Source organism: Antechinus flavipes, chromosome 5 (assembly GCF_016432865.1).
Source record: "Antechinus flavipes isolate AdamAnt ecotype Samford, QLD, Australia chromosome 5, AdamAnt_v2, whole genome shotgun sequence".
NCBI classification, from domain to species: Eukaryota; Metazoa; Chordata; class Mammalia; order Dasyuromorphia; family Dasyuridae; genus Antechinus; species Antechinus flavipes.
Window position 1 is genome coordinate 86,243,149 of NC_067402.1, and position 12,509 is coordinate 86,255,657.

General features: G+C 37.1%; 1 protein-coding gene across 3 annotated transcripts in view; it reads right to left on the reverse strand.

Moving 5' to 3' along the window:
• DPP6 (dipeptidyl peptidase like 6) overlaps nucleotides 1–12,509 on the reverse strand; it is a 1,012,545-nt gene that overhangs the window by 115,151 nt on the left and 884,885 nt on the right. For all 3 annotated transcript variants that reach the window (XR_007947662.1, XM_051961469.1, XM_051961470.1), the window contains exons 15-16: nucleotides 8,230–8,277; nucleotides 6,830–6,948 (exon numbers count right to left, since the gene is read on the reverse strand). Coding sequence is in view for 2 of the 3 variants with exons in the window: in XM_051961469.1 (XP_051817429.1) it covers nucleotides 6,830–6,948; nucleotides 8,230–8,277 (167 nt within the window). In the remaining variant the exon portion in view is untranslated. The remainder of the gene's footprint in view (nucleotides 1–6,829; nucleotides 6,949–8,229; nucleotides 8,278–12,509) is intronic.

Here is a 12,509-nt window from a genome sequence, read left to right on the forward strand (position 1 = left end):
GGAGAAGTCTTGATGGTTTTCCCAGGTGTGAATACAAAAGACAAAGAAACAGGGGATGCTTTCAAGGGAAAGGGAAAGAGAAAAGAGTCTTTCTTTGTGTCTGGGTCTGCCCTTAAATGCTGTGAGAAACCCAGTTTTCCACAGGTGTTATGTGTATTAGTGACACCTCCTAAATATTATAAGATTATGTCCAAAGGTCTCTCTTTATGGGAAGTGTAAATTCATAGAATACATTCATGGAAAAACACTGACATTTTTCAAAGGTTGGTATAACTTAGTCCCCCAAATTTAGTCTACCACTAGCTTGTTTTTCTAATATTATACAAATCCCCCAAATAATATTTGACCTTGAGCCTTGATATGCAAATTATCTAGCTCCAAGGGAGGCCAACCAAAATGAGAGTACAAGAACCACTCTCTTTGAAAGGTACCTTTGGAGCATCTCCCAGGGGGATTATACCATGACATACCCCTTTCTTGCTGAATGGAACATGTTATCCAATAAAGTGCTGCCCTTGCAAGATTTCTTTCACATATATACATATACACACACACACATATATACACATATGCATACATGCATGCTGACATACATATTAAATTTGAGTTTCACAACAATGTTGAAAAGTGGATGTTATTATACTCATTTTACAGATGAGGTTAAATTTTTGCTCACTTTATAGAGTTAGTTAAATGTCAGAAGTAAGGTTCATACCCAGTTTTCTCTGAATTCATAATAGTAAATAGTCTTTGACCTATCTAGGATGAATTCAGTGCACTTTTAAATTGATTATCACAGATTAAGAACTGGAAGAGACTACAGAAATGTTTTAGTCTGGTGATTCTAGTCTGATATTGCTAGCCTTCTGTTCCTAAAAATGCAGATTTGTAAGCATCCTGGGAGTTAGAATCCTGCAGCTCCAGCCACTCCCTGAAACCCAGACTGTGCCCTACCCTTCACCAAAGGTCACATAAGAAGGATCCCGGGGTCCAAAGAAAGCAGCTTTGATTTTAACCACATTTTAAGAAAGAACGCAGTTTGTCTCTGATTCATGAACTGCTCCCCTTTCTGATGGTGCTCAGAGGTTTCTTAGAAACAGGATTGATGAGGTTCTTCTGACAAGCTAGGAAGAGAATAAATCATGTTCCTGGGATATGGTTTCCAGAGAAGAAGGATCTAATGCCCCCAAATTGATGCTGTGAAAGTGAAACTTAAATCATGTAAATTGGAATCTTCGGTTCAGTTACTTAGGGGCTGAGGTGGATGGTGGATTTGGCTGGAGACTCACAAATCTTGCACAAAGTTACCATAGCATTCACCTCACCATTAGGCACAATTCTGCCCCAAGACAATGAAGTAGAATATCATGACTTTCACTTGTAGGGCATGATGGGAAATGTTAAAGAGGCTCAGACCCAATGCCATCCCAGATAAAAGATTTGGAAAGGAAAGAAGCCTCAGGCTGAAGTAACACTTAAAAGGAAATGTCTGGAAAATTCCTCAATGAAAAGAGGTCTGAGAAAGCATAAAAGGAGGGCGTCTCTTGCTGGAATAGCTATGCTTACTTTTAGGAAGACTTTGTCATAAAATGCAAGAATTGGAGGAGACTTTAGGGATAATCTACCATTTATGTGAACTTAGACAAAACTCTTAAACTCTTTGGGCCTCAGTTTCCTTACATGTAAAATAAAGAGATTGGACTAGAAGATCTCTGAATATATGAACTCTAAATAATATTTACTTGTATGGATAAATGAATATATATGAATAATATGTAAATATGTGAGTGAATGTGAGTGTGTGTATGAGACAGTGAGAAGATAGAGAAAATGAGAGAAGAGATAGAAGAGAGTAAGAGGGGAGAGGGAGAGAGAAGACAGAATGAGAGAAAAATGAGAGAGAAAGAGAGAGAGGAAAGAAACAAAAGAGAGAGAGAAGAAAAAGAGAGGGAGAAAGAAAAGAGAAGAGAGAAAGGAGAAAGGGAAGACAGAAAATGAAAGAAAAACCAGAGATAGAGGAAAGAGACTGAGAGGAGAGAGAAAAAAGGAAGAAAGAAAAAAGAGAGAGAAGAAAAAGGAGAGAGAGAAAAAGAAAAGATGAGAAGAGGAGAAAGAGAGAGAGAAAGAGAGGAAAGAAACAAAAGAGAGAGAGAAGAAAAAGAGAGGGAGAAAGAAAAGAGAGAGGAGAGAAAGGAGAAAGGGAAGACAGAAAATGAAAGAAAAACAGAGATAGAGGAAAGAGACTAAGAGGAGAGAGAGAAAAAGAAAGAAAGAAAAAAGAGAGAAGAAAAAGGAGAGAGAGAAAAAGAAAAGATGAAAAGAGGAGAGAGAGAGAGAAAGAGAGAGAAGATTTGGGGCAGGGGCATTTGTGGAAAATTGAATAGAGAATTCTATGGTCTATGAACTACATTCTTTATGTACATACTGTATATATAGCATTCTACTCAGAGTTCTGTCTATAATTTACTATATTGTACACTGAATTCTTAATTATAGACTCATAGATGCAAAACCAAAAGGAACCTGAGAGACTACTTAATCTATTAAGTCAATTTGCAGATGAGGGAATGGGGCCCCACAAGGCTGTAACTTTCTGGAGAGTAATGGTGAATAGTGGAATTTGTACCAAATTCCTCTGAGGGTGGAATCAGCACTCTTTCCTTTCTACCATATTGCTTCAAATTTTGCTTTTTTCTTACACAGTGGGTCAGATCATATGATCCCTCTCAATGAGGAAATCTATTAATGAGATTTCATCAGATATATCAAATAAGATATAAATCATATGAGCCCTCCCAATGAGGGTCAGGAAGTCAGCATCTCAGCATAATCACTTGTAGAAAGTTTGGGCTAGTAGGGAGCTTATTAAGGATCACCTAATCCAAAATTCATTTTACAGATGAAGAACGTGAGCCCCATAAAGACAGGACCAAGGTATAATAGGCAAATTAATGGCAAAGGTGATATTAGAATCTGGGTTTTCAGATTCCCAACTGTTGGAATACATGGGAGAGCTATTGGAATACCCGGAAGCCACCTAACAGTGGCTGCTGGAGATCCAACCCAGAATGGATCTCCTCTTGTGAGAGGATGATAGAAGGAGAATAAGAGGCAGTTGCTGTTCCCTGACTTCTCTGACTGAGAGGCCCTCAGAGAATTGATCTGTTCCTTAACCCCTAACAAACATTCTAGCTACAGGACAAAATGACAAATGGTTGACTTCAAGACAAGCTGGTGCACACAGTTACTTGAACTCATTGCCTCTGAGCCTACTTCAACAAGAGTGAAGGATTAGAATGAAACCATTATAAGACAGTCTATATTTCTCAAAAGTTTGGCTCTTTTAGGGGGGAAAAGAAAGGGAATATGTGTCATGCACTGTGCTACATGCTTTTTATATTCATTATCTCATCTGATTTTTACAAGTCTTTGAGTTAAGTGCCATTGTTAACTCCATTTGATAGTTGAGGAAACTGAGGAAAACAGAGATTGAATGATTTTCCCAGAGCTACATATCTAGTAAGCATCTGAGCTTTTTATTTTCAAAATATATGCACAGATAACTTGACAACACTGATCCTTGCAAAGCCTTGTGTTTCAGATTTTCTCCTCCTTTCCCCCACCCTCTCCCCTAGATGGCAAGCAATCAAATATATGTTAAACATGTTAAAATATATGTTAAATTCAATATGTATAAACATATTTATACAATTTTCTTGCTGTACAAGAGAAATCAAATCAAAAAAAAGAAAGCAAATGAGTAAGAAAACAAAATGCAAGGGAACAACAACAAAAAGAGTAAAAATATTATGTTGTGATCCACATTTAGTTCCTACAGTTCTCTCTCTGGGTGTAGATGAATCTCTTCATCACAAGATCATTGGAAATGGCATCAATGATCTCATTGTTGGAAAGTCACATCCATCAGAATTGATCATTGTATAATATTGTTGTTGCTATGTATAATGATCTCCTGATTCTGCTCATTTCCCTTAGCATCAGTTTATGTAAGTCTCTACAGGCCTCTCTAAAATCATCCTTCTAATCATTTCTTATCATTGTTATTCCATAACATTCATATATCACAACTTATTCAGCCATTCTCCACCTGATGGGCATCCACTCAGTTTCCAGTTTCAAGCCACTACAAAAAGGGCTGCCACAAACATTTTTGCATGTGTGGGTTCCTTTCCTTTCTTTAAGATCTCTTTGGGATATGGACCTAATAGAAACATTGCTGGCTCAAAGTGTATGCACAGTTTGATAACTTCTTGAACATAGTTCCAAATTGCTCTCCAGAATAGTTGGATCCGTTCACAGTTCCACCAAGAATGGATTAGTGTCTAAGGCTAGATTTGAACACAGGTCTTCCTGATACCAGGGGGAGCACTTTAACCACTGTCCTACCAACTGCCTTTTAGAATGAACTAATTTCAAAATTAAAGTTACTCCATCTATAATCTTCAACTGATTGTTTACTGTCTCAGGGAGGGAAGAGGAAAACAAAAGATAAAAGTTGGAACTCAAAACTTTAAAAAACCCCAACAAATGTTAAAAATTGTTTTTATGTATAATCAGAGAAAAGTAAAATATTGTTTAAAAAAATTAAAGTTGCTTAAAATGAAGAATGAACAAAAAATGTTCTGTCAAAAAGCACAGAGGATAGAAAAATGCAAAAATGAGAAGTCATTCCATCGTAAAGAAAATCTGTTAATGAGATTTCATTCAGATACATCAAATAAGATAATACATGTAATGTGATTTTTGGACTTTAAAGATTCTCCTGCCAATATTGTAGAGGTATCAATTGATGGCATTCATAATATTCATATACTGTTTCTCCTCTCCCCATAATATAGGGCTATCTGAAGACAAGATTAGACCAAATGTCTAGTCAAGAATCCTTCTGGTTCTGATATTCCATGAGTCTAAGTCAGGAGGGATATTAAGGCCCCTTTGTTTCATTTCTTATTTATGTGCTGTTTTATATGTTAATTTACTATATAGATATATCTATAGACTTAATAAAGATCAATATCTAAATAATGAAATTCCCTCCTTAAAGAATTTGGCTTAGAATGCAGTCCTTGCACTGAGGGGGTCTGGTAGTATTTTTTTAAAATCTAGATTGTACAATGCAATATTTAGTTTGCTTTATCTGTAAATGAAGAATTCTGTTTTCTTGGATAATGGCCCCTGTTCTTAAGCAGTTAAAACTATTACATCTGAGACTTTAGGATCCATAACCTGCCCTTTATTCCCTTCTTAAAATGAGAATTTGCAGGATGACAAGAATAAACAAAATACTTTCAAAATCCCTTATAGGTCTGATATTTTGTGACTTTTCATGAAGGAACAGTGCTTTCTAATGTCTTTTATTGCTTAATTAGTCCTCTCACCTATAAATTGGGTACTCAAAGTAAAGCAAGAACAAATAAGACATTATAGCCAAGGCTAGAGTTGTAGAGAGTAGATAATGTTAAAATGAGACATCACGGCACCATGGAGGTAATCTTTAACAAAATGTAAATGAGTGGATTTGTTTACTCATACGTTCCTTTGCAGTGTTATTGGAAGTGATTGGACTGGTGTGTGCTGAGAGCAAATATCAAATATCCTTTATAGGTACATAAGGAATTTAGGGAGTTGGACCTTTTAAAATTCATTAGTAAATAGAAATTTAAAAATAAAGCTTAATCGTAGATTATAGTGATACCTCAATTACTCATTATTATAAGACTTTGAGATGTTTTAAATAATTGTCTCTCTCTACTCTCTATCATCACTGCTAACCAATGGTACTGTCATAAAATACTGACATAATGGAGGATAATTAGATTCTTCTCATATATATATCTTGGTTTACTTCAGTTTCCTCAACTGTAAAATGGTGACAATAATTGCACCTACCTCACAGGATTTGTGAGGATCAAAGAAAAGAATATTTGTAATAGAGCTTAACACAGAACCTGATACATGGGAGGTGCGCTATGCTTATTTATGTTCACCTTACTCCTCCTCCCTTCCCACCCAATTCCCCTGCCGTCCTTGGTATCTATTTTATATTCTTCTGGTCTACATCAGTGTCTAAGCTGCTATAACAAAACTATCTCTTCTCATAATATTCCACAGCTCCCACATATCATATCTGGAGTGCAATTTAAAGTTTTTTTTTTTAAAAGCAAGAAAAGCAGTTTTAGGATTTTTCTTATTGTTTCTTTTAACAGATGAACACCTTACTTATACAGCAAATCTTCTTAATACCTTTTGGGATGGGATGGTTGAATTCAGCTTCTGGGCACTATTTTTCTTGTATATTCCAAACACATTAGGGAGAAAGATTCTACAGAGACTTGTTTTTAATAGTTTTATATGGAGAAGAGAGGAAGAAAGAAGTGGAAAGGGTTGGAGGGGGGGTGAATGAATTCTCTAACCTTAAAAAGGCAGGGAAACGATGTAGCTGGCCTCTGCCAGCTCTGTGCTATAATCACTTAGCAGAAGTCACTTCATGGAGCACAAATTCATTAATTCCAATATGTGATAAGACTGGTTGAACGTTTAAAAAAATAAACTATTTTAATAAGCATGCAGCCTTGACAGCTAACCTAGAAGTCTGTACACAGACAGATGTTTGGCAATTTCCCAAGGCAGTTGGTTCAATCAGTACCATCTCCCCGCTGCCATTTTTCTATGGGCCATATGGGGAATAGGGACTTCTTTGCCAGGATTGAGGATGAGAGCTCACCCTGGGAGAGATTCTGATCCTGACATGCCTCCTGACAGAGTTCCATTTCACAAAAAGAGGTTTGAAATCATGTCAAGTACTTACCTTCACACTTCAACAAGAAATAGTCCATGTTGTGACTGAAGGATGCACTGAAGTAAGTACAATTCTCGATCAAATCACAGGAGAGGCACTGTCTATTGTAGGTGCCTTCAGTGTCAGCACTAATAAAACAAAGACAGGGAAAGAGAGAGAGCGTTAACAAAGGCTGGGTAATCTAGCAGAAGGTAATCTTCAATGGAGCCCCATGTTTTGTTTTTTTTCATAGTGAGACTCCAAACTTTTATCTTTTCAATACTTTTCAATAATAATCTTTTCTCAAGAACTCCCGGCAAGAATTTCAGACATCTCTACACATCTGCAGACTATACTTTTGACAACGTTTGCTCCATACTAATGGAAGAAGCTTTCAATCGGATGAGATGCCATATTCAATGAAGGGTTCCTTATCTTACCAGCTTGTTCCCACCTGAGGCCAACATTTATGTTCTGGATTTATAGACTGTTCAGAGATCCCATCTGGGATCATGCCTTAAAATTATCTTTATATCTTTCCCATTGCCTGCATTGTTCTTTGCATATGGTAAATGCTTAGTAAATGACTATTAGATGAGTATATCCAAATATCTGAAAGCAACCTCTGAGATCTCTCACTAGGGTACCACAATTGCCTAATTAGGATTGATGTGTTATTGGATGCTGTTCACTTCTTTTGAAGTGGCTGCTAGAAAATCTGGACAGTCACTGACTGGGTCTATTATTTCAGCTACAGTTGTTAACTAGGAAACATAGCAGGAAGGGAAACATTAATCTTGAACCTGGGAATATGGACTACAAGTTCCAAAGACTAACCCCATTTCTCAGCCAAAAGCTCTCCAAGGAAAGAATGGGAGTTGGTCACAAAATCTAGAACTGGTAAGCAACTTTAAAGACCACCTTGTCAAAGCTATTCATTTTCTAGAGAATAGATAGAGAAGTTGTAAAAATAAGGGGTTAGATGTGATCATCTTTAAGGTCCCTTTCAAGTTATACTGTACAAGCCTATAAGAATTAAGTGGTTCACCCAAAGCCATAAAAAATAATCAGCAGAGCAACTAAAATCAAGTGTCCTGTATTTAAGTCTAATGTTCTTCCCATTGCGCTCTTATGTCACTAATACATATCTGAATAAGACTAAAATCACAAAGTCATTATTTTTATGTAGCTTGATAGAAGAGGTTGCTAGAAGATATCCAATTATTAGGAAAATAGGGAAAATGAGAAAAATCTGTTGGGTGAAAAGAGAAAAGTAAGGTAGCTTAGGAATCACTAACTCTGAATTTAAATGGTAAAACTATCTCTCCCATAAGTACAATATATGTTGTAGTGGATAGTGGCCACATGGAATAGAACTGGATAACTTTTCATGAACCTAATGCATAAAGCAAGAAAGTTCAAAATCATACCTGTATAGGTGTCTTCTTTTAGGTCCATCCTCTGTGCTGAGGAAGTAACTGCAGAGACAAAACAAAGTTTTTTTTTTTTTTTTAAATAATTTTTTATTGATAGAACGCATGCCAGGGTAATTTTTTACAGCATTATCCCTTGCATTCATTTCTGTTCCGATTTTTCCCCTCCCTCCCTCCACCCCTTCCCCCAGATGGCAAGAGTCCTTTACATGTTGAATGGGTTGCAGTATATCCTAGATACAATATATGTGTGCAGAACCAAACAGTTTTCTTGTTGCACAGGGAGAATTGAATTCAGAAGGTATAAATAACCTGGGAGGAAAAACATAAATGCAAGCAATTTATATTCATTTCCAGTGTTCTTTCTCTGGGTGTAGCTGCTTCTGAGACAAAACAAAGTTAACACAATTAGATCACAGACTAGGAGTTGGAAGGAACCTTAGGTCTCTAGCCCAACTTCCTCATTTTAAAGAGGAGGGACCTATGGCACTATCATAAAGTGCATAGTTTGTCTGGTCTCGTACAGGTAGTCAGCTCAGAACCAGTATGCCATCTAAAGCCCTGTTCCTTGATTCAGGGAACAGGAGATGTCAAATTCAGCATTCTTTCTGTACCATGATTTGGACATATTGAATTAAAACATCCACAAGACATGCAGAAAGTGATGTCTGGCAAGCAATTAGTAATTCAGGACTAGAAGTCAGGAAATAATAGATGCCATATCCAGGGTACTTTCTACCATATTATATATCAATTCCCAAAATTGTCAGTATCTCTCACAGAACTTGAAATACATAATCAAGTCCTGGATTGAGTGTCAGGAAATCAGCGTTTCCTAATCTTAGCTTTTCTATGAACTACTTGTGTTATTTGGGGGCAGTCACCTAAAATATTCAGGCTAGAAAATGAGTGGGTACCACATTTGCCTAATTAGCATTGATATGTCATTGCTGGGTGCTGTTAACTTCCTTTGTAGTGGTTGCAAGAAAATTTCCACAATTATTGACTGGATCTATTATTTCTACAGTGGTTACTCTTGAGGGTCCTCTTAGTTCTAATGTTTTATGCTTCTATTGCTGACCCTATGCAAACTTATGAAGGTAATCTAAGGTTCCATCTTATTTACCTTTTCTCCTGGCTAATTGCAATCTGTCCTTGAACCTTAAGTTCCCAGAGCACTTATGTTCCATTCTTGCTCCATTAAAACCTTTTATCATAAAAGAGTCTCATTTCAATCCTTCACACCTTAGCACCACATTACCCCTTCCAAGTGTTAATAATACTATGACTGTGAATTACTCTGACCTCTATTGCAAGTTGCCATACATTTCAAGACTTATTTCTATGGAATGGAAAGCAATTTAAGGGATTTAACTGAGCAGCAAGAGATGGGGAATGCTTGAAATGGAGGAAAGTATTTGGAAGAGATTTAAAGTTTTGTAGATTTGAAGGTGAAAGGGATACCCAAAGTTATATAGCCTTACTCCCTCATTTTGCAGAGTTAAGGTCCAAAGAGCCTGTCCAAGATCACAAGGTAGCAGTAGATGAAGGGGGTTTTAGCCCCAACATTTCCAGTAACAAAGTCAGCATCTTTTCCAGTATATGGTGATTGGGATACATTGAGCTTGAAGTGCCTAGGGGATATCAAAGAGGTGATGTCTAGTCGGCAATTGGTGATTCAGGGAGAGAGATCAGAGCTCAGTATCCATCACTAGTAGTTATCTTTGTAGAGATGATAGTTAAGTCCATGAGATTTTCTAATCTGTGAAATGGGGATAATAATAGCTTCCCAGAATTGTTACAGGGTCAGACTACATATTGTTCATGAGAACAGATGAGATATAATAAGGGAGAGGATAAAGAGAGAAAAAAGAAGAAATAGATTCCTGGGGGGCAGGATCCTTCAGGGGTAAATGAAATTCATCAACAATTCAAAAACCTGATTTCATGTTCTAGTTTTAATCTCCTTTTCTTTCACAGCTCTCTAGCTCTTAATTAAACCGGCAGTGAAATAGCCATACTTAGTAATTTTATCTCTTTTTCTTTCTCCTGGCTTACTCTAATAGAGGAGTAAATGAATAGAGAAATAATAATAATGTCTTAATCCAAGATTCTTGATGCAGTTTATAGGAAGGATATCACATCTCTTCATGGTTTCATTTGGGAGTATCTGAGAGAATACTAGAGAGAGGAGGGATAGTGCTAAGTTCTGGAACGGAGGCCTGAGAGAAATCATGGAATCCTCTTTTCTTGTAGTCTTCTTGGACTAGTTTAGGTACGGTCTTGAATGAATTTAAATTACTTTTTAAAGGTAACTTCCATCTTAAAATTTTATAATTCTGTATATTTATTCAAATAAACTAGCTGAAATTTAGCTCAATTTAAAAAAACATTTATTAAGCACCCACTTTGTGCAAGGCTCTGTATTAGTCACAAGTAGTACAAGGACAAGTTAGTTTCTGAATCTCTCTGGAGAGGATAAAAGATAAGCAATTCTTCTACCCCTTCCTTCCCCTCTCCCTCCCCCCCCAAACTGGAAATCACAGTCCACAGTCTTTGCAGACTGTATGAGCTGGTGGATATAAGGAAAAGTCAGAGTTTGGTGCAAATATGAATGGGCCAGTTTCCACATCCTCCAAATCCAGACTACTGGCTCCTTGACTTCATTTAGTGACCAAGAGCACGAAGTCTATCTAGATGTGTCCCCTGCCTTCATAAAGTGTCCTCAAGGGGCAGAGATATACTGAAAAGGGTACTGGGCTGAGAATCAGAGGGTCTGGAGTCTAATCCTAACTCTGTCTCTTACTATGTGAGAGATGGCAGGGAAAATATTTTATAAATTATCAAAAATACATAAAAATAATTACTACTGATTTGACTAGTGATCCCAAGTGGCCCTTCTGTAGATAGGGCCAGTGGCAAGTAAAGGAGACTTGGGAATGAGGAGATGTAAGTTCCTAAGTGTTTCATGGGGAATTGTGGTGCACCTTATAAATGATTAAATGCTCCATGGTAGCTCCTCTGCCACAGGGCTTTGGGTTTTGGCTGACCACAAACTTCTGAAATCTCAGGAGGGATTAATGATGGTATAGAAGCTAGTTCAGTTACACCACACGGTGGCCTGGCTAGGCAACATTAGAACAGTGATTCTTAACAAGGCATCCATGAATTTGTAAGAAAACATGATAATAACCCTATTTTGATATAATGGTTTTCTTTGAAATCTTATTTTATTTTGTGCATTTCAAATCATTCTCCTGAAAAAGGGTCTATAGGCTTCACTAGACTGTTAGAGGGGCTTAGGGTACTCAAAATATCATAGAACCCTGTTTTAGAGTATTTGGTTCAGTTTTGTTAATAGTCACCAAAGTGGAATGGTAGATAGTGTTGGACCTAAAATCAGAATATCCTGACTTACTCTTACCTCAAAAACTAACTTCTTGTGTGACTTGGGACAAGTCAACTAATCTCTAACTTCCTCAGTTTCCTCACTTGTAAAATGGATATAATAGTAGCACCTACTTTACAGGGTTGTTATAAAGATCAAATGAGATAACACATAGAAAAAGCTTGAAGAACTTTGAAGTGCAAACTATACACGTAAACTATTACTATTATAGCCATATAATATGGGCGATGATGAAGTAGAGTGTTTAAAAGATGGCAACCAGCAATTATACTGGAGAAACAACTAAGAGAATCAGGTAGGAGAAAGGAAGAGTAGGAGAAGAAATGACTTCTTTGAGTATTTAAAGTTCTGCCACATGAAAGAGGGCTTTGGATAGAAGAACCAGGCCGCCTATCTGAAGTTAAAGGGACAACACTGTGGATCATCATAGGAAAGAACAATTATTAGAACTATGCAAAAGGGCACGAGCTGCCTTTGGAAGACAGTGAGCAACCATTTGGGCACTGTCCGGGTTCAAATGGAAACCATACGGTCACTTGTCAGGGATGAGAAGTTGGATGAGATAACCTTCAGTAGTCTATTTTCTTCAGGACAAGGATTGGGATTATAAATGCATTGGGTCTTTTTATACATATTGTACAGTCACTGCCAGTGATGTAGGATCCCCCTAAAAAAATCAGCTGAAGCTACAATCACTCAGGACTGTCTCCTTGGGTCAGGAAGGACCCTGAGAAATGATAATAAGTTTGAGAGTCCTTTACAAATGCATGGGATTTGCTTCAGAAGGGCTGCCCAAGGTAATCACTAGCTTTCTATATGCTAATTGTTCCAGGAAAGTGGAAATGTCTAATTATATGTTTTATTTAAT